Raw genomic sequence first — 26,145 nt, forward strand, 5'->3', positions numbered from 1 at the left:
AGGCTGTGGTGTCAAATTACCTAGTTTCAAATCTCAACTCCACCTCATACTTCCCGGGTGACTTTGAACAAATTACTTAATCTGTGCTTGCTTCCTTCTCTGAAAGCATGGATTATAGTTATGATCTAGCCCGAAATGTTGTTTCGAGGATGAGATAATTCACGTAAAGCACACAGCATAGCCTGATATGTGGTGTCAGATCGACCCATATAGAATAAGGCTCAGAAATATTTGTTGTTGTTTTTAAAGATTTTATTTTATTTATTTGACAGAGATCACAGATCTCTGGCAGAGAGGCAGGCAGAGAGAGAGGAAGGGAAGCAGGCTCCCAGCCGAGCAGAGATCCCAATGTGGGGCTGGATCCCAGGACCCTGGGATCACGACCTGAGCCGAAGGCAGAGGCTTTAACCCACTGAGCCACCCAGGCGCCCCAGAAATATTTGTTGTTAAAATGAACTAGGCTAGGTCTTCGTTCTGCCAGTGCCGGTGGGGAGGTGGGGAGGGTGGGGAGAGTGGAAACAAGTTACCTGTTAATAGGATATTCCTATTCCTGTTAACAGGATACTCTAACGGGAACAGCTACCATTTATTGCACACTTATTAAGCCAAATGAATTAAGGGTGGGCCACTCCTGATTTTAAGAGGAAGGCCACACCCCACTAGACTTCCCAACCTTCGCCTGAGCTGCCAAAACTGCCTTCCTCAGAACAGCTCTTCCCGAATTCATTTCACAAATGTGTGAGTTCCCAATAGGTGCCTCAGCAAGAGTGTTTCCAGTGGTGTAGACGCGCAGGAACGTCTGGTTGGAGGGGTTGGAGAGAGCTCGTGAGCTTGTGGGGCACGTAGAGCCTTCTCTAATAGTTTGCCTGCAAGGGGCTGGAAGGTGCACGGTGATGTTTCGTGTCTCTGGAGTTGGCCGCGATGCCAGCATACGTGTAGGCCGGTAGGAATGAACCAGTGGCGAGGGAGAAGACAGACGATGTCCGAGAGAGGGGATCAGTTAATTGCAGGAGCCCAGATCAAGCGCGTGAGGCGGGCACCAGAAGAGCTTGGGAGAGGCTGGCCTTAAAAATGAGATTAACTGGGTCCCCCCGGGTCCCACCGTAAATCACAAGGTTATCCAGATGATAAGATGTGAGGTTAAAGAGAAAATGTAAACTTCCCCCGGTCGAGGAGCTCAGGGAGGATAACTAACTCTCACCGCGCCCCCCCGCCCCCGCCAGCTCGTCCCCAGAACGACCAACTTTGCACATGCGCGGTGGGCACACGTCGCGTCGGCCTGAGGCACTCTCGCGAGAAGAGCCGTGCAGGCCGGGAAAAATGGCGCCTCCCAGCCCCCGGGAGCCAAAGGCCCCGACTGCCACGAGCGCCGCCAACCCCGACGGGGAAATGGTGCTGCCGGGCTTCCCGGACGCGGACAGCTTCGTGAAGGTGAGTTCGCAGGGCCTCCGGAGGCACCGGGAGCCGCCCGCGTTCGGCCGGAAGCGGACCCGGGCCCTCTCCGCGGCCGCCCAGCGGGTCGCGCGCGCGCCGCTGCGGAGCCCGGGGCGAGGGTCGAGGGGCCGCTCCCCCGGCCGGGCACGGTCTCTCACTTCCCCTCCGCGGCGGAGATCGCACGCGGACACTGAGGGACGCCACGCTTCCCAGGGCCTTCGTTCCCACATTTGAGTCCATGCAACTGCATGGAGTGTGGAGAGCCATGTCCGCGTCGTGGGAAGGGCTTCCTTGTCACCCTGATGCCCCCAGCCGTCGCGACCTCATCCCGCCCCAGGCCTGAGCCATCTAATTACCTCTCCGAAGGGCTTCGGCTACTGTAGGCCACACCAGTCGGCGTTCTCCGCTCCTGCGGCCAAGATGGTCCCCTTTTCCTGTGGTGCAGTCCTACATAATCCCAGACCCTGGGTTTAATGTCACCTGTTACAGCTGCCACCGAGCTGGCCTCCTCTAGGGCCTTAGAACGTTTATCAGTGCCTCCTCGAAGGAACACTGAGGGGATTATTTGTGTAATGCTCCTTATATGAACAAACAAAACTAGGTTTAAACACCTGATGCATAGCTCTTACAAAACCAGAAAACTAATGTTTTAAGTTTGCACTGCGTATTCCCCCAAACTCCACTCAGTTAGGTGGATCATCATTAGTCGATGTCATTATTCATTTGTTTGGCTCTGGCTCTGGTAGTTCCTGGACCACTAGCCATGGTCCTGATTTGGTCGCGGTCCTGCTCACCGGCTACCAGGTGTCCCCCACCATGACGCAAGTTCCCACCTCCTTTCTCTCTGGTCTCCCCCTGGAAAACACTCATTACACAGCTCTCAGTGATGTCATTTGGCCTTCACATGACCGACCATCATGTCTTTATGACAGCCACTTGAGACTTTTTCTCATTACCACACAACAGTTAAAATAGAGAACTACTTGGCACTAACGAAAACAGACACAAGTCCAGTTGTGGGCAGTGGCCATTATAATTTGGCCAGCAAAGGATCTAGAGTGTTCTTCTGTTTTAGATGTTGCCCACATGAAAACACAGAAGTGAATTCTTGTAGAAGCTCATGGACCCGAATTTGAACAGTATTAATAATAGCACTAATGTGCTCACCAGGCACCACCCAGTGTGATATTATTGGCTCATTTAATCCTCACAACAACTCTATGGGGTGGTCACTTTTATTATGCCTGTTTTTTGGAGAAGGAAACTAAGATCCAGATAAATAACTTAACCCAGGATCACAGTTAATAGGTAGCAGAGCCAAGATTTAAACCCAGGCAGTTTTGAATATTTGTCATATATGCGTTTGTTCTCTCTCTCCCCACTCACACAAGAATGTAGGCTCCAAAACTTGGTTCTGTGTTCACTGTCATATCCTCAGAGCCTTGGGTAAAATCAGCATTAAATGAATGTTTGTTGAATATATGAAATTCACTGTCCAGCACAATGTATTATATATAGCAGATTTTTTTCTTTAAGATTTTATTTATTCATTTGACAGACAGAGATCACAAGTAGGCAGAGAGGCAGGCAGAGAGAGGGGGGGAAGCAGGCTCTGTGCTGAGCAGAGAGCCTGATGCGGGGCTCCATCCCAGGACCCTGGGACCATGACCCGAGCCGAAGGCAGGGGCTTTAACCCACCGAGCCACGAGCCACCCAGGCGCCCCTATGTAGCAGATCTTGAGACAAGTGAGTTGCTGAATGAATGGGGATCCATGTTTGAAACATGCTTGTTTTTTCTGGTTTTTGACAGTTTGCTCTCGGGTCAGTGGTGGCAGTCACCAAGGCATCTGGGGGCCTACCACAGTTTGGCGATGAGTATGATTTCTACCGAAGTTTTCCTGGCTTCCAGGCATTTTGTGAAACACAGGGAGACAGATTGCTTCAGTGGTAAGTACTATATATGATTTTCTCAAGTTGAGACAAATAAATAAAGAGAAATAGGTAGTTTTCCTAAAATTTGTTTTTTCTTAACTCTTTTTCTGTGCTGTAAAGAGCTCTAGGGGCTCCTGGGTGGCTCAGTTGATTAAGCATCTGACTCTTGATTCAGTTCAGGTCATGATCTCAGGGTTGTGAGACTGAACCCTTAGTCAGGCACCACATACTACTTCTCTTTCTCTCTCTCTGCCTCTCTCAAATAAATAAGTAAATCTTAAAAAAAAAACACAAAGGAAAAGTTATAAAATATAAAAATGAGACAGTGGGGGTGTCTGGCTGGGTCAATAGGTAGAGCATGTGTGATCTTGGGGTTGTGAGTTTGAGCCCCATTTTGAGTGTAAATTACTTTTAAAAAAGTCTCTAAAAGAGACAATGGATTTTGATCAGGGAAATGTTATTTGGTAAATTTTGAGTTTAACTTTTAAAAAATATATTGACTTTTGCACCTATACGTAGACAGTGAATCTTTCTGAATTAAAGTGGGACTTAAAAGCCTAGATCCAAGATTCTATCACACAGTTTGCAGCGCCGTGGCTATTACCTTTTTAATAAGTGTATGAACATAGTACACAAACAGTGATTTTGTTTAACTGTTGCATGACAGAGTTAGAGCATCTGTTTTAGATTTCATGATAAAGCTATGAAGGCAAAGTATATTATTTACATAGTATGATATATTTTTTAGAATTTAAAGAAAGCTTTGAGGTCATTTCTTCCAACTCTTCAACTAACAGATGAGGAGAGGGAATCTTAGTGAGATTTAGGAAATTGCCCAAAACCACACAAATAGCAGTGTTTCTGCTATAAGGGTGCAAGTTTTACTAGTGTTGGGTCCATGGTCAAAGGAGCAAGACTGATGCAAAGTGAAGGTCAAGCAAAGCTTTATTTTGTACCAAGCATCGAGAATTAAACTGACCGGCCAGGGCTGTCTCTTGCAAAGAGGTGACCTCTCTCTTCTTTACAGACTAGCTTTTAAGGGCAAAGGCCATGTGGTTGGGCCTGGCCATGCACAGGTGACCAATGAGATTGTAACACAGAGAAAGCTGCACAGTCCTGCTAGGTCACACATAAGTGACCAATTGAATTACAATTTACCCTATAGTAGATATTTGAACTAGCCTATCACCTTGGTCATAATTGGTGTCCAGAGGACATCCAAAGGGCGGGGCCCATACTCCTTGGTAGCTAGGAGACAGTATGGTCCGCACCGATTGGATACTTCCACCTGGCCTGACCCACCCTTGTATCTAGGCTTTGTTACCTGGGACTGGTTTCCGGGACTTGTTTTTAAGTAAGTTCCCTGAAGGGGGCGGGGCAGGGTCAGGATGGAGCTGCTCTGGCTAAACAGGCCCTTAACACTAGTTCGATCAAAAAGTATTGGGGAGGGGTTGCACCTGGGTGTCACAATCAGTTAAGCCTCTGATTCTTGGTTTCAGCTCAGGTCATGATCTCTCGGTCGTGAGCTCAAGCCCCGTGTCGTGCTCCAGGATCAGCAAGGAATCTGCCTCAGATTCTCTCTCTCTCCCTCCTCCTCTAACCCTCACCCTGATTATTGTGCGCACACGCTCTCTCTCTCTCTTTCTCTGTGTCTCTAAAACAAATAAAATCTTAAAAAAAAAAATACATATATATATATATATATATATATATAAAACAGTCTAAGCCAAGCCTTTCAAGCTTTCTCCCAGATTGGGAACAAATGAATACAAGTTTACAAAGTAACCTTGATTTTCCTGTCCTTCCTAGTATGAGTAGGGTAATGCAGTACCATGGGTGTCGAAGCAACATTAAGGACCGAAGTAAAGTGACCGAGTTGGAGGACAAGTTTGATTTACTAGTTGATACCAATGATGTCATTCTGGAAAGAGTGGTGAGTGTTTCACCTTACTCTTTTTTTTTTTTAGATTTTTTTTTTTTTTTTTTTTTTTTTACATTTGACAGAGCTAGAGAGCACAGCAGGGGCAACAGCAGACTCCCCACTGAGCAGGGAGCCCAATGCAGGGCTCGATCCCAGGACCCTGGGATCATGACCTGAGCCGAAGGCAGGTTCTTAACCGACTGAGCTACCCAGGCGCCCCATCACATTACTCTTAAGATAATTAACAAATGGGGGTTCTGGGCCAGCTCTGTTGGAAGAGCAGGCGACATTTATTCTTGGGGTTGTGAGTTTGAGCCCCACATCAGGCACAGAAATTACTTAAAATCTTTAAAAAAAAAAAAAAAGTTAACAAATGAAGAACTTTTTATATTATTAAAATGTAAAAAGAAACTCCAGCATCTGAGGAAATGAAAAGCTTAGCATTTCTTATTCCAACAACATTCCCTTTCTGACAATTGGTTTCTTTTTCCCAAAGATAACACAGTTGTCTTCAAATATATGACTTCAACCTATCACCACTCAGTGGAGGCCTGTTACAAATCTGCGTTCCAGATTTGCAAATCCCTCTTTGTGTTGCAAAAGAAGAGGCTTCTGGGTGCAGAGCCCAACCAAAATTAAGCCCCTCCTTTTTTTTTAAACTGTTATCTACAATCTGCTAAACAGCCTGACTCGCATGATTGGAAGGAGATGTGTATCGTATAATGTAGCTGACTGTCTACTTAGACCTGATTCTACAGCAGAACATTACTTACAGAAAAACATAGAGATAATCCAAAACAAAACTAACTCTCAACCATGTGACAGTCCTGCAGATGTTTCAATCTCAGTCTCCTGTCCTTGAAGTCATCTCTTCCATAATCTAAATGCCCACAGGTCTTTCAGCAATTTCTCATATTTTATGATTTCAAGTCCTACCATGCTACTCTTTGTCACCTGGATTGCCAAACTGATAGCGTACCCCTGCTTCGATTGAAGAGTAGATTAGAACCCCCTTCACTGTCCAAGTACCATCCTTCTGTGTTTAATAGGTGCAATCTAGGGTCTTTTATATTCTTTCTGTGGGCCACATCCCACTGTTGAATCATTTTTTTAATTTTCAGCCCAACTGAGAGCGGTAAAGGGATTTTATCGAGGGTGGGGAGTGGCCAGTTACTGCCCTGTCTTTGAGCAAATAATGCTTTAATTACTTGGGATGGCTCCCTCATATATATATGTTCTCACACGTAATTCTCTTGAATCTGTTTCTTAAGAATTTTAGGTAATTAACCTGTTAATCCTTAGAGGAAGATGCTAACCTATGACATCCTCTGCCCTTAGGGTATTTTACTGGATGAAGCATCAGGTGTGAATAAGAATCAACAGCCTATCCTCCCAGCAGGATTGCAGGTTCCCAAAACGATAGTGTCCAGCTGGAACCGTAAGGTGAGGGCTTCTTTGCTAATCAACTAGAGCTTCAAGGGTCAGCTTTATAATAAGGCCTTTGCCCATCCTGTTCTGCATTTCTCTTCTGATTTATTGGATGCAGAACTGGCCGTTGCCTAACTTGTTCTCACAGCTTGATGACGTCTTGTCTCCTTTCCACCCCACAACCTCTCACACACACACACACACACACACATACACATTCTTCAGTGAATGCCCTCCGAAGGGCATTCCCATTTACAAATGGGAATTTACTTTTCTTTTCTTTCTTTTTTTCTTTTTTTGGAATTTACTTCTCTAATTCATCAAGTGGCTGTGTTATAAAAGTCTTTGTATTTGTTACCACAGGCAGGAGAGTATAGCAAAAAAACAAAATCTGAAACTTTCCGGTTGCTTCATGCAAAAAACATCGTCCGGCCTCAGCTTAAATTCCGAGAGAAGATCGACAACTCCAACACTCCATTTCTTCCCAAGATCTTCATCAAGCCCAATGCTCAGAAACCCCTCCCTCAGGGTAAGGCATGCGAACTCTGCCTCAGGAAAGGGGAAGATGTCTCCCTCCCACCTTCTTTTCTTCAAAAGGAGCCACCGACCCGCTCCGTAACAAGGCAAGCTGTGAGTGGGTTCACCTCTTTGTGATGGCGGGGTTGTGTCTGCTTGGGTCTCCAGCACTCTCTAAAGAAAGGAGGGAGCGCCCGCAGGACCGGCCAGAAGACCTGGACGTCCCCCCTGCACTGGCGGATTTCATCCATCAGCAGAGAACCCAGCAGGTGGAACAGGACATGTAAGTATTTGTTGAACTTTCTATATTCTCCTTCAGTTTCATGTTTGTAAAATAATCAGTGTAAACAAAGAATGTGAGGAATGGGTGATTGCTATCCTTATCCTAACAGCGGATCGGTAAAACCTCCTGTTTGTGTTCACAGGGGACCTGCCCGGGCGGCGTCCCGGGTAACCCTCACTCACGGCAGCCCTGAGAGGGAGCGGTCGCTCTGCCCGCCCCCTTGTCCAGATGTAAAGACAAAACAAGGGGTGCCATGTTGCCTTCCCACACAGCCAGAACCTGAAACCCCAGGTTTCCTTAAAACGGTCCTTCTTCCCTGCCATTCTGCGCCGTGCTGCCTTTCTTAGCAGGTGGGGACTCCAAATAGTGAGGTAGGGGCCCCTAATCAATTCAACAAAGAAAAGGCGTTTTTCACTGGCAGCATAAGCATCTGTTAAAAACAAAAACAAAAACAAAAAACCTGCTTAACATAGACAAATACAAATAGACCTTGCGTGAAGGAAACAGGTGGGAAGAACTCGGCTAGCGTTGGTCTTTCTCTCGCATGTAGCCACAGTCCGGCTGGGCAGCATTCCTTCAGGCCTGGCTCTGCACTGCGAGGCCACAGGCCAAGTGCTAAAGAAACAGAGGTGATGAGAGGTGGTCCTGCCCTCAACGAACTCACAGACTTGGGATTTTTATGCAAGTGGATGATAGAGGAATAAAAAACATAGAGCATTTGGCATCTGACCAACCGCGATATGGGCCCCGTCCTCTCTGACCTCACAGGTCTGTTTGCCAGACCACAAGGAACTGCACGTTATGCTTTTTTTTTTTTTAAGATTTTTATTTATTTGACAGAGAGAGAGAGATCACAAGTAGGCAGAGCAGCAGGCAGAGAGAGAGAGAGGGAAGCAGGCTCCCCACTGAGCAGAGAGCCCGACACAGGGCTCAATCCCAGGACCCCAGGATCATGACCTGAGCCGAAGGCAGAGGCTTAACCCACTGAGCCACCCAGGCGCCCCGTTGTACGTTTTTATATCCTCCACGGTGGCAGCCGTGCAGTGTTTGGAAATAAGAGCTCACATCCTTACAGAGGGGTAGATCTCTAGTGATCATGTTGTAAGGGTGAACCAGTTGGACCTGATTTTTTTTTTTTTGATGCCCTTGAATTATTAAAATCATGGTACTTTTTATGGCGATAAAATATTTTCACAATGGCCTCTGCTCATTTGTTTTCACACATAGGATTAAAGCAGTTGTTTTTCCTTGAACCACGGAATTCAGCAAAAGGATTTTTCTTTTTGTTTTCACTTTTTCAGGTTTGCACATCCTTATCAGTATGAGCTGGATCACTTCACTCCACCAGATTCAGTCCTGCAAAAGCCACAGCCTCAGGTTAGCACCTAGACCTCGTTCACGGACGCTCTCTGAGGAACCCAGGAAAAACCAAATCAACGCAATTCGGGCTTTTCTTAAGTGACTTTACAGTAAAAGGTTGCAACGTCAGGTCATCTCTTGAGCTCCTGATGCATTTTATGCTCTAGTGAAGGGTGATTCTGAACACTCCTCTCTTTTTCTGCCCGTTCTTCTGTGCCCCAGTTATACAGGCCTGTGGCAGAGACGCCCTGCCATTTCGTGTCCTCCCTGGATGAGCTGGTGGAACTCAATGAAAAGCTCTTGACTTGCCAAGAATTCGCCGTAGACTTAGAGGTAAGTTGTGAATGATGTGGAGTGAAATTCTACATTTTCTAGGAGTTACTCCCTACCTGAGGAGTATAAAATTAAGAGTAACAGATCTGGGGGCGCCTGGGTGACTCAGTGGGTTAAAGCCTCTGCCTTCGGCTCGGGTCATGATCTCAGGGTCCTGGGATCGAGCCCCGCATCGGGCTCTCTGCTCATCGGGGAGCCTGCTTCCTCCTCTCTCTCTGCCTGCCTCTCTGCCTACTTGTGATCTCTCTCTCTGTGTCAAATAAATAAATAAAAATCTTCAAAAAAATTAAAAAAATAAAAAGACTAACAGATCTGGGTTTGGTTTTTTGCTGTTGTTGCTGCTGTTTGGCAAAAACCGAGCAGTCGTAGAGCTGCTTTTGTAGCTGCCCCCCCAAAATCAGTCAAGGAAAGCCTGGTGTGATCCGTTTTCCCCGTTCTCCCCTTTCCGGGAGTTAGCACCACTCGTACAGGAGCTTCCTGGGCCTGACGTGCCTGATGCAGATCTCCACCCGAGCGGAAGACTTCATCGTGGACACGCTGGAGCTTCGCAGCGACATGTACATTCTCAACGAGAGCCTCACAGACCCCGCCGTCGTCAAGGTCAGCCCCTCCTGTAGCTCTTGCCTGTGAGCCCAGGATTTAAGTGCTGTTTGGTTTACTGTTCCATTATTTCAACAGAGACCTGGTGAAGTTGGGAGAAATCATTGTAATCTACATCCCGGCCCCACGCACTAAACCGCTTTTGTTTCTAAGCCCCAATTAGAGCAGCTTAAACTGTGGCTCGCTACCACCCCGAGGAACGTTCCGTCACGTTCCTGACGACTGCAGCGAGCCCGCGCCATCAGGATCCTTTGCCCTTAATGACCACCCTTGAGGCTATGAGAGCTGCTTTTTCAGAATCACTGGCTGGGAGCCATTTCAGACTTTAAGAGTGTGCAGTTAGGAGCCTGTAAGGCCGTTGGTCCAAAGGAAAAGAAGCTTTTAAAACTGAACTCATCTTAACCTTCCTTCTGGCTTCTGATTCCTAGAGGCTAACCTAGAGGCTAAGCTCATTCCAGAGCACGAGTGGCCTTGAACGCATGGTGGCTCACAACCGCTTGTGTTTCCAGGTCTTCCACGGTGCTGACTCGGACATCGAATGGCTCCAGAAAGACTTCGGCTTGTACGTAGTGAATATGTTTGATACCCATCAGGCGGCACGCCTCCTGAACCTGGGCCGGCACTCCCTGGACCATCTCCTGAAACTCTACTGCGGTGTGGAGTCGAACAAGCAGTACCAGCTGGCCGACTGGAGAATACGGTGTGTGCCTGATGAGCACGGGCGGGCGGCTGCTCCTGAGCCTCTCGGCCACACAGACCCACGTGCAGGTGGTGACCGTGGTGGCACCATGGCTTGCCTGGCGCCGGTCTGTCCTGCCGCTCTGGGCAGCAGCAGAAGCCCGACTGGAAGGTTTAGGGCAACCACGTGGAGCACGTGTTGGGCTCCCACGCATCACAGAGATGGTGGTTGGAAGAGGCATGCCACGTCAGTATTTGTGTCCCTGCCAGTGTCTCGTTTGAAACTTCTTGGTAGGGAAGGGTGTGTGTGTGTGTCTGTGTGGGTGGGTGGGTGGGTGGTGATGATCTCCCAGAGCTTCAGGGAAATTCTGAGGGGCGTAAGCTTGCACCTTATGGCACATGGGAACTGTGGTGTGAGAGCGTGGCGGCGGGGTCCTGCCGCACTTTCTGGAGTCTGGGCCCTGCTGGATTGCTGTCAGCCTTCCTCCCTGAGGTTGCAGCTGTTGTCTGAAGAAGCCGCTCGGCTTCCTCCAGTTCAGCATTTCCAAATTTCTAAAGAGAATCTGGTAAAGCCCAGACAGAAGATGAAAACTGACAAAGTCTGAAAGCCACTCCCTGTCATTTAGCCATTGTCATGTGCCGAGCACTGAGCTGAGAGCTCCCGGGGTGCTGTGCACGGTGGTCCCCACAGCAGCCTGTGAGGTCTTTCACTTCACCAGGGAGGAAAGTGAGCTTACGTGACTGGTCCAAGGACAGGTGTGCGGAGCTAAGATTCAGACTCAGGATGGCAGGGCCCCTCTTTTCAACTGCATTGTGACCCTGCTGCCCTTTCTCCCCAGCTGTGAAGACAGGCTTGTCCCATTAAGATTTCAGGACTAGGGATATAATTATAGTATTGGCTGTGATAATCAGAGTCCTCGCCCGCACAGAGCGGACAGGTGACGTGGCTGCTTCTAGGGGTGAGCCGCAAAATCACTTCTTTGCTTGCAATCCCAGACCTCTGCCCGAGGAAATGCTCCACTACGCCCGGGACGACACCCATTACCTGCTTTACATCTATGATAAGATGCGGCTGGAGCTGTGGGAGCAAGGCAACGAGCAGCCCGCGCAGCTGCAGGTCGTGTGGCAACGCAGCAGGGACATCTGCCTTAAGGTACGGCCTCTGTCTCCACCCAGGCCCTGGTGCTTCTCTTTGTCCCTCACATTTCTGAAAAGAGCCGCACGTTCTGAAGAGCCCAGGACACGATTAGGATCCCCACTGATCTTGACTATTTTGTAATATTTGGCAGAAATTCGTCAAGCCCATCTTCACTGACGAGTCCTATCTTGAACTGTACAGGAAGCAGAAGAAGCATCTCAACACCCAGCAGCTGACAGCCTTTCAGCTGCTGTTTGCCTGGAGGGATAAAACGGCTCGTAGGGAGGATGAAAGTTATGGGTAAGGGGATCAGTCGTTCATTTAATATCCGCTTTCTAGAGCGAGCAGCTCGGGTAGCGAGGAAATAATGGCTTTTTTCTCTTCACCGTGGAAATTGGTTACATTTTCCCCCAGGCTATAGCCTTTAACGGGGCTGGCTGGCTGACTCTAAGGCCATCGCACTGTGTGTTTTGTTCCAGATATGTCCTGCCTAACCACATGATGCTGAAGGTCGCAGAAGAACTGCCCAAGTGAGTCCCAAGAACTGAGAATGCAGTCCTGACTTTCTCACTAGAGACATTTTATCCCTCAGATCAGCTTCTCTGATCGTTCATACCTCAAGGCTGTTGACTCAGTAGATTGTGTTCTAAGGAAGTTCACAAGTCCAGAATCTGTGCCCTCGGGCTGCCCTGCAGGAACTAGACCTTCTGAGCTGCAGCCTTTTCAGCGGCCTTGCCTCAGATGAGATCCAGTGCAAGTCTGAGCCTCCAGCATCCGCTGGGAAGGGAGGAAAGCATCTCAGAACCTCGCAGTTGTCATCGGTTCCAAACCGAGACACGTGACGGTTCTGAATGCTCTCTGATGTTAACTGAAGGATAAGCAAGGAACCCAGGTTCATTGTCTTCCGTTGAGCCTGGTGCAGTGCTGCGGCTCCACAGAGCTGTGGGGCTCCTCCCAGCTCTCCCAGTTAGCCCGAGGCGAGCTGCCGGAGGCGCCAGCAGCAAGCTTGGGGCCACAGAGAACACACGCAGATGCCACAGGCCCGGACCGCCCCGCTGGGCATGCTTTCCCAGGTCGTCACCCTAGCCGTAGCGCTCTGTTCTCATCTGGAAGCCTGTGGGGAGCTGCGTCCCTACAAGATGAGTTGAGTGTGTGCTTTCTTGTCTTCAGGGAACCTCAGGGCATCATAGCTTGCTGTAACCCTGTCCCACCTCTTGTACGGCAGCAGCTCAATGAGATACATCTTTTAATCCAGCAGGCCCGGGAGATGCCCTTGCTCAAGGTAGGAAGCTTTGCTGCTGAAGGTTCCAGCCCAGCGGACCTGTTGTGTCTGCTGGCCCCCACGGTCTCCCCCGTACATGATCTGGTCTCCATTCTATAAAATCCCAAAAAAATAATGGGGCTTGGGAAGGCCACTAGACAGGTCTTTTCTTTTCTTTTTTTTTTTTTATTTGACAGATAATCACAAGTAGGCAGAGAGGCAGGCAGAGAGAGGAAGGAGAGCAGGCTCCCCGCTGAGCAGAGAGCTTGAGCTCAGGATCCCGGGATCGTGACCTGAGCCAAAGGCAGAGGCTCAACCCACTGAGCCACCCAGGCGACCCCCCCCACCTTTTTTTAAGATTTTATTTATTTATTTGAGAGAAAGAGAGCTGGGGGACGGGCAAAAAGAGAGGAAGGGAGAAGCAGGCTCCCTGCTCAGCGGGGAAGCGGGGAGCCCAAACCAGGGCTTAATCCCGGGACCCTGAGTTCATGACCTGAGCCAAAGGCAGACGCTTAACTAACGGAGCTACGTAGGTGTCCCAACGTGTCTGCTTTATGATTATCAAAAGCTAAAGCTTCTCATTTTTGTTTTTGTTTTTAAGATTTCATTTATTTATATTCAAGAAAGAGCACATGTGTGTGCACCATCAGGGGAGCGGGCAGAGGAAGAGGGAAAAGAATCTCAAGCAGACTTTGCACTGAGCACGGAGTCCAACATGGGGCTCGATCTCACGACCCCGAGACCATGACCTGAGCTGGAGTCAAGAGTCGGATGTTTAACTGACTGAGCCACCCAATTCAGTTTTAACTTGGGGGACAGTTTTTCATTGTGCTGCCTCAGTAGTAATATTGGTAAATTGTATTTGGGATTTTCTTGGAAAGAGTATGGATCCAGGAAGACTTAAAATCAGTTCCTTTAGGATGATAAGGAAGAAACTGAGGATAAACACATTTCGGTCTTCACGTTAAAATTTCTTTAAAAGAATCTTGTGTTAGCTCTACAGTGGGGCCAAGTAAAGAGAGAAACCCTGGTTCCTAGAGGAGAAGCCCTTTCAGGCTCTTGGAAATCTTCTACATTGTGCCTGGTCACGATCAAGGGTTTCATTCTTTCATTCAACAAGTATGACTGAGCACTAAGTGATAATAGTGCCAGGCACTGTATGGGCTGAAGGACGAAGGAGCAGCGCTGGGCTCTCGTAAAACCCACCCGGTGAGGGGCCGCAGTCCGTGCTGGGGGAGGCACGTGGGGTCGCCAAGCTGGGGCGCCGTTCCTCAGCTACTCTTTATTTTTCCTCCTCAGTCTGAAGTTGCAGCTGGCGTACGGAAGAGCGGCCCGCTGCCTGGTCCTGAGGTAGAGTGCTGTGTCTGTCGTCTGTCTTCTGTGGGAGGGCACCAGTCGGGAGCCCGCAGCACCGCGGCAGAAAGCTTCCGCACGCTTGCAAGTCCTTCATGGGGGCTGTTGCTTGCTTTCTGCTGCAGAGATTGGAGAATGTTCTCTTCGGACCCCACGACTGCTCCCACGCCTCTTCAGATGGCCACCCTGTCATCCCCAGCAACGGTAATGTAGAGGTCTCTGGAACGTTCTGGAAACTGCCTTCCGCACTCTCCATGAGGCTTTGACCTTGCTGACTTCATCCCTTTAGAGCCTGCGCCAGCGCAGAAACAGGCAAGCCTCTTCCCCGACCAAAGAGAGGAGACCCTGCCAGATACCAGATGCCTTATCGCTACTGCCGTCATCACGCTGTTTAACGTGAGTGTTGGAAACACGGGCGGGGGTGCGGGGGTGGGGGGCGGCGTAGACCTGTCAGGAGTTTCTGCCGGGAGTGCTGCATCCACCGTACCAGAGGTAACACCCAGCAGCCGTGGGGACAGGCGTGGAGACAGATCTGCGGGCAGTGCACTGGAGGTGGGTGGAGCTCCGTGTGGAGAAACGCCCAAGGAAGGGTTGACATCTGGACGCTTGCTAATGCCTAGCAGGGAGGATGGCGTGGGCCGCAGTGCTTCCGGAGCGGGACCTTCCCCTGCAGCCGCAGGGGAGGTGCGGGCTGAGCGCTGGGCTCGACTGCAGGGACCGCGTGCGTCCCTCTGCAGCACCCGCCAGCACCACCGGCACGGGCTCGGGCTGGGAAAGAGGCAGCTTAGAAAAGCATTTCTGCACGCGGTGGCTGATGAGAGTGACGAGCAAGGCAGGAGGGCACTGGTACGTGGGTGGGAACTTCCCCAAAGAGGGGCTGAGCCGTGCTAAGGCAGTGACTCTGTCCAGTCCCGGACCACGTAGTCCTAGACTCCGCACCCAGTTGTGACAGAGCTTATCGCGGTCTGTCCTGCCCAGCAGGTGTCTCGTTCCTCCCGGGGCTTCAACTACAGGCTCTTCGGGAAAGCAGGACCCGGTGTGGTGTTGGTCCAGATGGGTGGGCACTGCAGAGACCAGCGTGAAAGGAAAGCACACAGAGAAAACTCTGAAGGGTGCACACAACAGATGTGCTAAAGGAAAAATCATAATTTCTGTGAAGAAAGAGAAGCAGGCGTACGATGCGTTTGGATAAAGATAGTCTCTGGCGTAGCAGCTGTTCATGGGGGAAACGGCTGGGCGGGTCCGAAGCTTCCAGGATCATGGGTCACAGCCAGTCCTTCACACCAGAGCGCAGGCCCAGCGCCGGGAAGGCGCCATGCCGCCCGCAAAATGTACTGCCTCAGAGCTGACTTTCTTTTTCACGTCATCACAGACATTTAGATTGGGTCTTGCTTCAGTAATTTGTGAGCAGAGAAGTCCGGGAGCTCTAAGCGAGCAAGGTGAATCGGCAGCTTAAAAAAAGGAGCGTGGGGCACCTGGGTGGCTCAATGGGTTAAGCCTCTGCTTTCGGCTCAGGTCATGATCTCGGGGTCCTGGGATCGAGCCCCACGTCGGGCTCTCTGCTCGGCAGGGAGCCTGCTTCCTCCTCTCTGTCTCTGCCTGCCTCTCTGCCTACTTGTGATCTCTCTCTGTCAAATAAATAAATAAAATCTTAAAAAAAAAAAAAAAAAAAGGAGCGTGAACTTTGGGCCACGTGAACCCAGAAGCGCGCACTCTGGCTGACAGAGGCAGTGGTATCCCCGTGCTCTGTGTGGCGGGACCGTCACCACGGAGGAAGCAGAAGCATAGCACACATTCTGAACCCACTTGTACAACATCTAGTCGCATAATTGCCCTGATGCCCCCACAACGGTTTATAATTCTTAATTTGTGAATGTCTTCTTATAACCTCAACTTCTAGAGCCCGACAGACCTGGGTGGGAGTCCTCATTCTGCCCCTGTTCGCTGTCAGGCTCTGGAAGACTTAAGCGTTCTGTGCCTCAGTTTCCTCATCTGGAAGATGGTGAGAATAACATTACCTACCTCGTAAGTTGTAAGGACACAGTTCAGTTCACTGGTTCAATAAATGTGTGTTTAAAAGCCCTCCTGGGTGCCGTCACAGGGTGTGACAGTGCTCCGTACGTGTGAGAGACCTAAAGAGTTAGCTGGTATTCTACTGGTTTTTGTTTTTTAAGATTTTATTTATTTATGTGTCAGGGAGAGAGAGAACAGGAGCAGGGGGAGCAGCAGGCACAGGGAGAAGCAGGCTCCCCGCCGAGCAAAGAGCTGGAAGCGAGACTCGATCCGAGGACCCCGGGATCATGACCAGAGCCAAAGGCAGACACCTAACCGACTGAGCCACCCCGGCGCCCCTTCTTACTGCTGTTACGATCATTCCGTTGCTCGCATCGTGATGCCGCAGAACGATGATGGGATAAGCTGCTCACTTTCTGTCCCTTCAGGAGCCTAGTGCCGAAGAAACTAGAAAGAGCCCATTAACGGTTGCCCAGAAGAAAGCCCAGAACATAATGGCGTCCTTCGAAAATCCATTTAAGATGGTAAGTAGGCGTCACGAGTGTTCAGGACAGACAGAAGAGGCAGAGCTTTCTGTAGCTTCTAGGGGCCTCTCGCCTGGAAAAGCTGCTGACGGTCTTTGGGGAGAGCAGCCCCTGAGTCCAGCGTGTGTCAGCTGTTCCTAGTGTCCGGGTGGGGGTGGAGTTGGGGTGTTCTCAGACGAACCCAGCAAGGACACCTCACTCGTGTGCCAGCGAGCGGTGGCCATGCGGATGCTCCGAATCAGGCCTCCCACGATGAACCCCCCCCCCAACACACCCCTGTGCAGGGCCTGAGCGCATTCGAACGACTGTTTCCTTCCATTTCTCCAGTTCCTGCCTTCCCTCGAACATCGCGCTCACGTTTCTCAGGCAGCAAAGTTCGATCCGTCATCAAAAATCTACGAAGTAAGTGTATCAGTCACCCTTTCCACGAGTGACTTTCTCAGGAAAGGGGACTTCTGAATCATCTCAACTAGGGTTCTGTCTTTTTTTTTTTTTTAAGATTTTATTTATTTATTTGACAGAGAGAGATCACAAGTAGAGAGGCAGGCAGAGAGAGAGGGGGAAGCAGGCTCCCCGCTGAGCAGAGAGAACCCGATGCGGGGCTCGATCCCAGGACCCTGAGACCATGACCTGAGCTGAAGGCAGAGGCTTTAACCCACTGAGCCACCCAGGTGCCCCTGAACTAGGGTTCTGTCTTAAGCCCATCTTGAGGCTCCTGAAAACAAACACAAAAAACGCTTTATATATAAATACAAATAAGCATTTCTGGAGAGAGGGGCCGGGACTCCTTCTGATTTTCAGAAGCCTATGGGAAACTTTTAAGAAACAGGTCTTTGGTTTTTGTGTTTGGTTTTTAGTTGAAGTTTAGTTTGTACGTAGCAAAGGGCCCGGGTGTTAGGTGTTCAGCCTGACGCATTTTCACGTGGGAATATATTACTTTAAGGCTCTCACCGGCGACAGCTTCAATTGTAAAACACTCTGTCTTCTATTGTCTGGCTTGTTTTTAGCAGTGTTATGGATAAGAATAAGGAAGCCCTTTTCCTGGAGCCCCGTGAGATGTTTGTGGGGGTCAGCGTGTTAATTGTTAAAAGCCTTCTTCCTTCCTGCAGGGAGGGCCTGCTCTGATCGGACGGGGTGGGGGCACCCTGGCTCCCTCTGCCCCTCCCCACCCCACTCTTCCATTAGGCAGCGAGGGTCAGGCCAGAGCCGTGACGGGCTTGCACTCTGTCGCTAGTGGTCAGCCTGCTGTCTTCTGAAATGGGGAGTCGGATGGATGGTTTTGCCTTCTCTTCTTCTCACGGGTTGTGGCCCTTCAACCACGTGTCCCTTACGTGCTTCTGCCCGATACCAGCGAGATGTGTTCTCGCGCCACAGGCAGACATGGTATCAGACAGCAGCACGCCAGACTCCAGGAGTCCTGCCTTGAAGCCCGGCTCCCCCATTTGCTAACCGTGTCCCCCCAGACAGATCATTTAGCTTCTCTGAGCCTGTTGCCCATCTCCAAGCGGGGGTGACGAGGATGCTTTTGCCCCAGGATTACGGGAGGGTTGAATGAGAGGGCAGACAGGAGGGCGTCCGGCTCCAGGCCCGGAACCCAGTTGTGCTTGGTCTTTCTTGTTGAGTATTTTACACACAAAGCCAGCACGAGATTTCTGTTTTGTGTGTCATGAGATTTGGAATTTATGACTAAGAAATGTGTGTCGTCCCTAGGTTAGTATGCCCGGCATCCCCTTGTTAAAAAAAAAAAAAAAAGAAGAAGCATTCCTCGGTGGCTGAGTTTTGGAGTGTTTTCGTTTGGTTTGTTTTCGTTGTAGATCAGCAACCGCTGGAAGCTGGCAAGCCAGGTGCAGACGCACAAAGGACCTAAAGAAACGGCCAAGGAGAAGGCGGCGGAGCAAACAGGTAGCCCCCGGCTCCTGGTGTCTCGGCCCCTCGGGGCGTCTGCCAAAGAGCAGGCCTCGCACGCGCTTTTGTTTATTCCACAGAATGCCGGGACGGCCGTGAACAAAGCCCGGCCCCTGCCCCGTGGAGCCTGCCTTTCCCGGGGGGTCGCAGGCAGTGCACCCATAAATGTCCGTCCTTTCTTACGGCAGTTGGCCCTTCCGCAGGGTCCGGGCGCTGCTTCCCCACCATGTCTAGGGAAGGCAGTCGGATAAGTGTAACGTGGAGCAAAAACGGGCTGCTTCTAGGGGAAGAGTGGTCCATACTGGTGGCCCAGCGAGTCCCAGGCCCCGGGGGCGGTTGCTGTCTGGGCATGCTCAGGGAGTGGCCAGGAGGCCAGTGTGCCTGACGGGGGGAGAGCAGGACAGTTGTAAGGACGTGGCTTGTACTCCGAGAGGCCTGGGAAGCTGTGGAGGGTCTGAGCAGAGCAGTGGCCTGCACCAACCAGAAAAGCTCGCTCCAAGACCGTGGAGGGCCCAGCAAAGAGGGCAAGGGTGGGAGGCCAGGTGAGGGGCTACCGGCTTGGCCCGCACGGGAGCAGAGGGGGCAAGAAGTGGCCCGAAGCCAGTGCACCCTGTGGTGACCCTGACGGCCCTTGATGACAAGTGGTGTGTGGCACGAGAGAGGAGGAGGGGAGCCAGGGGGGCCGGAAGGGCGGGTCCTGAACAACTAAAAGAGGGTAGCCAGCGACAGAGTGAGAGCACGAGGAGCCGGCTGGGGAAGTGGCTTTGTTCTGGTCTTTGACATGTTTGGGTTGCGGCCCCCCAGAGCGGCGGCCCCCGGGCTGCTGGGGGTCAGGCTCCGGATGTCAGGGGAGGGGCAGGTGGGCTGTCAGCCCGCGCGTGGGCAGAACCTCCGCCCTGAGCTGCAGGGGCTGGGGGCGGGGTGCGCGGGCAGTGTGGGAGACTGGGACCGCGGCAGCGGCCGTGGCAGCCGGGTGAGGAGGGAGGCTTGGCTGCCGGGGCCGCAGCTCCACAGGCCGTGCTCTCTTGCAGCCGCGCGGGACCAGGCCCAGGAGGAGTACAAGGCGACCGCGGAGCAGGCCGTGTCTGTCCGACAGCAGGCTGCCGTACGTGCCGGCCCTTCTGCTTTCCCATTTGAGAAAAGAGAAGCCCCTGGTCATGGCAGGAGGGCTCGTCCTGCACTTCAGATTAAAGACTTCTACGTCTGTGCTGTCCATCTTGGCTTGTCAGTCCGTGCCTGCCTCCTTTACCTCAGAAAAGTTTATCTTGTAATTCCTCTTAGATGATTCTTTGTGATGAATCTATGGTAAATAGACCGTCCCGACTCCAGTGGTAGACGAAGCCCTGAGGCCACGAATATCCAAGCCTCTTGTGCCTTTTCGTAAAAGACCTGATGCCATTCTCCACAGAGGAGCTTGTCCCACCGGGCGCGAGCCCCGCCCAGGCTCCCAGCCGCCTGCACTCCTCTCCCCGTCCCCGTCCCCAAGCCCACAGGTGCGGCAGGCCTAGGGGCCGCCGGCCTGGCTGTCGCATCCGCTCCCGTGCGTCCTTCCCACGGTGTGCTCACCCTGCAGCTGGAGAGTGCCGCCAAGAAGAGAGAGCGGACCACAAGTGACCCGAGGACCACAGAGCAGAAACAAGAGAAGAAACGACTCAAAACTTCCAAGAAGCCAAAAGACCCGGATCCACCAGAAAAAGATTTCACCCCTTATGACTACAGCAAGTCAGATTTCAAGGCTTTTGCTGGTGAGGCCGGGACTGGTGCCCTTTAAGAAACGTCTGGCCCTGTTAGGAGGGAGGAAGCTGTGGAGGAAAGAAAGCGTGAGCTAGGCACAGACAAAGCCCGAGAAAGACACAGCTGTCACCCAAGATCTCTGAGAGCCGTATCAGGGATTCGGCAGTGCCAGGCTGGCAGGTGCCACCTATCCACCCCCACCCCGGGCGCAGCTGCCTCGCCGGGGCCACACTGGTCCTTGTGCAAGGTGGCGTTCCCTCTAACAGCGGCTCCATCTTTCCTCACAGTAGCTCGGGCCCAGACACACATTTTCTCAGACAGACATACAAACACGGCAAGGAGTTTGGGAAGAAACCTGAAGCCCGGGGCGGGGGGCTCTCTGGTCTCAGCCGGTGAGAGTTCATCTGCCTTGGAGGGGCTGTGGATGGCACTCCTGACGGCAGAGCGGCCTCCTTGGCAACATGTCCCTTTGAAGAGAGAAAAGGCAGGGCACAGTCGTCACCCCAGGGCCCAAGAGACTGCCGGTGGCACTTCCTGACGGGCACACAGAGACCAAACTGGATGGCCTTGGTGTAAGAGGAGCTAGTGCTCTAGCCACCTGCCCGTGAGCTGGGAATAGATCTGTGAGAGATGAGCCTGGTGTTCGGGCTGCCCTTTCCCACTGGGGACATGACACATGAGTTGATGTCAGCCCGAGTCCCTGAGCCTCCTACAAGGGTGGCAAGCTGACAGCCCACCCTTCCTGAACATTGTGCGCCGGCCCTGCGGGCAGCCCTTTGGGTACATCGACTCCCATACATGCTCACTGGCGTCTCTCTGCTCTCACCTTCCAGGAAACAGCAAAGCGAAACCTTCCCAGTTCGATCCAAATAAGCAGACCCAGCCCAGCAAGGTAAGAAATACACTTGACATGTGAAACTAACAGGATTGTGTATGTCAACTAGGCTTTGATTCCAAATTCAAATGCAAAATACAAGATACCATTAAAAAGACAGTAAAATCTTGAGAATTCTCGCCTGCTCATGGTGCTTTTTCTCCCTCTGCCTTTGCTGGGAAGACGGCCCGGCTGGGAGTCGTCTCCCTCGGCATATCCTTTCCCTCACCTCATCTCTCCTCGAGTACAGACAATACCCATCAGCTATTCCAGCAATAAAAAAGGAACTTGTAAAGAGGCTGTGAGGGCTGGCTTGTGGTTTGAAGGGGTGTTTGCTGTTGGCTGCCATGGGGATGAGCTGTAGGCCATAGACACTCCCTCGGGGGCCCGCACAGGCCTGCCTCTGCCCCCGTGGGTGTTGCTGCCAGCCAGAGCCAAGCATGGCTACAGGTTTGGCATCCGGAGGGTGAGACCTGTGTGGAGCCCTCCTCTTCGTTGGTAGCCCCAGCGGACAGCCTTGCCTTCAGAAGCACCCAGAAAGGCCCAGTTCTCAGAAAACCAGGCACACCAGTGGTACTGGAGTCTTGGACGGGCCGGCGGGCTCCTGTGGGGTTTCCTGCAGGTGTCCTATGGTCAGGTTGTCCCTCGACTGAAATGGCTGTTTATCTTTTCAGAAATGCGTTGCACCCAAAAAACTTAAGCAGTCGGTGGGAAACAAAAGCATGTCCTTTCCAACCGGAAAGTCAGACAGGTACGTGGGGGAGGCCAGCGTATGGGCTCAGAGGGCCCAGGTGGAAAGCCTCAGAGGGCCTCTCTCGACCAGATCCCTCTCTGTCAGTCGGGCAGCTGAGATAGGAGGAGGGGAGGGCCTTGCCAAGGGCCATCCCCCCCAGCAACTGTCCCTGCGTCCGAGGACTCAAGATTCCCATCCCTCACTGCCTACTACCGCACAGCTTCCTGGGGTCCCCTCTGAGCAGACGGACTCGGAGTTTTCCCAGATCTTCCCTTTCTGAGGAATGAGGGAGGGAAAAAATCAGTGAGGAAATGTGGCTTGTCATTTAAGAATATTTTCGTTAAAAACATGAAACCTTCATGCTCAGGCCAGAGCCTAAAGCCAGAGGACTCCCCCCTAGGGTGTGGCCTGGTGAGGAGGCAAAGCTGCCTTTCGGTCTCGGCGAGCACAGCCGCCCGGGGCCGCAGAGTGCTTCCCCAGCCCCCTCTTGTCTGCCAGAGTGTGGGGGACACGCTGCTGCCACGCTCAGTTCTCCAGGGGCCCCAAATGAACCATGCTGCCCCAGCTGCCCATCACTGAGGTCTGCAGCGTTTTGCGAAGCGGCTGAGAGCAAACCTCCAGCCAGACTGGGAGAAGTGGCTCTTCTGTTTTCACAACTTCTGTCTCTGCAGGGGTTTCAGGCACAGCTGGCCAAAGAGATAGAGGCGGAGGAGACCCTTGGAACTCCCCAGAGGACTGGAAGCACCGGGTGGTGCTGCTGCTTTTTGTACGGACCCCTTTTTAAACCATTAAAAAATAATCTTGGAAGAAAGCGGATTCCAGACTTTTCCTTTGCTGCCACCTCAGGGCTGGCAGGGAGAGGACAGACCCCACCCCACTCGGAGCCCGGGCTTCAGCCATCTGGGGGTAAGTGTGCCCTTGAGGACACTAAGATTTCTGGGGGAGCCCAGAATCACCCCCGAGAGAGTGTGAGTCACAGGAGACTGAATCACAGAAGACTCAGAAAAGGGCGGCTTCCACGAGGCACGGGGCACTGACTCTCCCTTTCCAGGGGTTCTGGGGCCATTTGACCCCCTCCACATGCCCTCAGGTCATGCCACTGAGGCCGCATGGTGCGGACCTTCTCGGGAAGATTTGCTGCTGGAGGTTTAGAGCCAGCCGTGACCTCCGGAGGGCCGGGGTTCTCTGCCGTTCCTGTCTCACTCCTTTTTGTTTCTTTTTAACATTTTCCCCAATTTGGAAAAGTATTTTAATGTCGTTTTCCCCAGTTGGAAAAGTCATAGCACGTTCATTGGTGGAATGAGGAAACAAGAAAAACCACATGATCAGTAATCTCACCGCAGAGAGAGAAACTTCCACGCCTTGGTGTCAAGGCTTTGTACCACGTGTTGACTCATTTCCAAACTTGGATTTATGTTTCTACAGTTTTTCACACTTTAAAAGTTTTTTTGTCTTTTCTCCTTCTAAACTTCCTAGCTCGCCACCATTTTTGAACATTTAGATTTCCATTTTTGTATTAATAATGTACCATGTAATTTCTTCAGAATTCTATTTGATTTTAATCCTGGAATGGGCTATTAAATTCAGAAAGCACAAAATACCATTATTTTTGTTTTCACAAATATTTATTTATTTATTTTTAAGATTTTATTTATATGACAGAGAAAGAGATCACAAGTAGGCAGAGAGGCAGGCGGGGGGCCGGTGGCGGGGGAAGCAGGCTCCCTGCTGAGCAGAGAGCAGGTTGCTGGGCTCGATCCCAGGAAGGCAGGGGCTTAACCCACTGAGCCACCCAGGTGCCCCTGTTTTCACAAATATTCAAACGAGGAGCCTGTTTTCTTAGACGTTCTTCTCGCAGGTTGTTGAGAGGGCTGGCTGTGTGCGGCTCCCCGAGGGGCTGTGAACCCAGACATCGCTCAGCTGCCAGAGAGCAGCCAGTCACGCAGAACAGCAGAGAACAGCCCAGGCCCCAGTGGACTGAAGTTGGGGCTAGAATGGTTGCAACTGTCAGAAAAGCCAGACTGTTGGTGACTTAGCAAAACAAGTTTTTTTTTCTCTCTCTCTCCAGTCCTAGTTAGTCCAGAGCTAGTGCGGCGACTGGCAGTTCTCAACTCTGGCCCTTACTTGTGGCGCTACCAGCCTCCACTGGAACCCAGGGCTTCCACCTCATGGGCTCGGTAACTGGCCTAGCTCCGTCCATCACGTCCGCATTCCATTCAGCTGGAAGGAAGGGAAGAGAGGCACACGCAGTCTCCCTTTAAAGGGATACGGCCCGTGTCCACTTCCCATCAGCCAGCACATAGTCACGTGCCACAGCAAAGGCTACTGGGAAAGTCATTTCAGTGTCCACAGGCCCCTAACCATGCAGGGTTCTGGTACAGAGCTGGGAGAGAACAGACACGGAGACACAATAAGCCATCTGCCATGTAGAGTCTCTGCTGTTGAAAAAAAAAAAAGAAAAAAAAAGTGGAATAGATGGGAATTTTGAAGAGCGAGAAATGATTTTCTACTGAGGATGGCCTGAGGAGGCTTCCCGAAAGGTACATTTGGGTTCGACCTTGAAGAGTAAGGGAGAAAGTCCAGAGAACCTTGTAATTAGTGCTAAGTGTGGGCTTCTGCCAGAGACCTGCTGGGAGCAGAAACCCGGGCTCCACCCACACCTGCCAACCAGGAGGGAGCGGCCCGGGAAGCCGGGAGCAGCGAGCTCTCCAGATGATTCCCCTGGTGGCTCAAGTCTGAGAACCACTGGGTAAGCAGGGCTATGCACCCCAGGCCTTTGCTGAGTGCCCCGCAGAGGGCTCACCACTGACCAGAGCTGACCTAAAAACAAGGACTGTATGTTAAGTTTCTTAGAGAGGTAAGGTGATTCCTTGTCCTTGACTTGGAAATGTGTGTCAGTGTTTTCTGTTTGTTTTATAAAAAGATGGGGAGACCACAGACAGTACTAGCTGAGATCTTTTTAAATGTCCTTCCTTGCCAAAGAAAGAGTTGGCCACCTGATGTCGGCCCCCAAACGTGTTTTTGAAATTTTACTAGTCCCCAAAACCACAAGTCCAGAACTACGGAGCCACGGGATGGAGACAAGAGCCTTGGGGATGTCTGGAGAACAGCTGTAGTTGCGTCCACTGGAGTCTGACGCTGTGGGGAGAGCGCTTGGATCCCCAGGGCCCTGGGAGGATGCGTGAGTGTCCCAAGGGCCTTGTGTCAGTCCAAAAGGCTCGGGGATTCTGAGCCAGGGAGGACTGCTGCTGTGCCCCGGGAGAGGGTGTGGCAGGGTCAGTGGGGTTGGGGGCAGAGAGAGAATTGAGGAGGAGGGCTCTCTGTCCCAGGGCCACACTGCTGCACGTGGCACCTTAGCTTGCCAAAAACATTTTCAACCAAGCAATCCCACGCCGTGGCCAAATTCATTCCCACTCACAGCCTGCCTGGCTGAACACAGTGCCTGAAACACAGGACTCGGGTGTTAACTGCAGAGTCTCTCCGGTGACAGACACACCCTGCAGTGGTCCCACTGCCATCTCAGCCTCCACAGCAGCCTTGCGCCCACCTCTCCCCTCTCCCGGTGGATGAATCACCTGCACGTTAACAGGCTGGGAGAGTTGACCCACTAGACAGTAATGCTTTGCGACTGAATCTTAAATGCACGTGGGTCTGAATTCGGGGAAACGTTTCATTCTGTACCTTGGGTTCTCCATCTTGGTGGCCCATATCCGTTGTGAACGTAACTGGGCTATGTCGCGCTAGCCAGCTACTTCTGACACAACCACCGCCTTTGTTCCTTGTGATCTGAAGCTGAGTGACATACATGGGATCATGGCCCTGTACATCTAGGGACTTTCCTTTCTGCACTTTATTCAGGGCCTTTGTTTTCTTCGGGCCGGGAAGCTTTGAGCTACTGCTGCTCCACACCATCCCAGAGATCCCATTCACTGCGGCTGTTGAGGCCAAAACTGGTTTCACCTCCTCTACAGGAAGGGAAAAGGTGTCACTGATGGTCCTTCTCCTCTGAGGACACATGTGCTGGAGCAGCTTTGTTCAGCTTGCCGGAGGAATGGGATGGGTGGACTTGATCTTCCGCTGCCCCCGCCCTGCAGTGCCCCCGGAATGCCAGGGCCCCAGGCTGGTC

At 51.6% G+C, this 26,145-nt stretch overlaps 1 protein-coding gene across 4 annotated transcripts; it reads left to right on the forward strand.

Moving 5' to 3' along the window:
• Window positions 1-1,266: 1,266 nt before the first annotated feature.
• On the forward strand, window positions 1,267-23,609 carry LOC111154637 (exosome component 10). 4 transcript variants are annotated; one of them, XM_022514386.1, is made up of 25 exons: window positions 1,267-1,431; window positions 3,245-3,381; window positions 5,176-5,299; window positions 6,626-6,730; window positions 7,079-7,244; window positions 7,400-7,514; window positions 8,816-8,891; window positions 9,096-9,206; window positions 9,663-9,806; window positions 10,316-10,506; window positions 11,481-11,637; window positions 11,774-11,922; window positions 12,102-12,152; window positions 12,793-12,904; window positions 14,183-14,233; window positions 14,362-14,440; window positions 14,526-14,632; window positions 16,678-16,773; window positions 17,101-17,175; window positions 18,588-18,675; window positions 19,710-19,783; window positions 20,252-20,423; window positions 21,246-21,304; window positions 21,961-22,037; window positions 22,691-23,609. In XM_022514386.1, exons 1-25 carry the CDS (start codon window positions 1,321-1,323, stop codon window positions 22,719-22,721), a joined length of 2,658 nt encoding a protein of 885 aa, XP_022370094.1. In that variant the 5' UTR covers window positions 1,267-1,320; the 3' UTR covers window positions 22,722-23,609. The 4 variants fall into 4 exon arrangements, with proteins under 4 accessions (XP_022370094.1, XP_022370095.1, XP_022370096.1 ...); XM_022514387.1 differs by having other exon boundaries at window positions 1,318-1,431; window positions 14,362-14,451; window positions 14,528-14,632; XM_022514388.1 differs by lacking the exon at window positions 17,101-17,175 and having other exon boundaries at window positions 1,318-1,431; window positions 14,362-14,451; window positions 14,528-14,632.
• Window positions 23,610-26,145: the final 2,536 nt, after the last annotated feature.

Source organism: Enhydra lutris, unplaced genomic scaffold, assembly GCF_002288905.1.
Source record: "Enhydra lutris kenyoni isolate GAN:26980312 unplaced genomic scaffold, ASM228890v2 scaffoldscaffold38, whole genome shotgun sequence".
NCBI classification, from domain to species: Eukaryota; Metazoa; Chordata; class Mammalia; order Carnivora; family Mustelidae; genus Enhydra; species Enhydra lutris.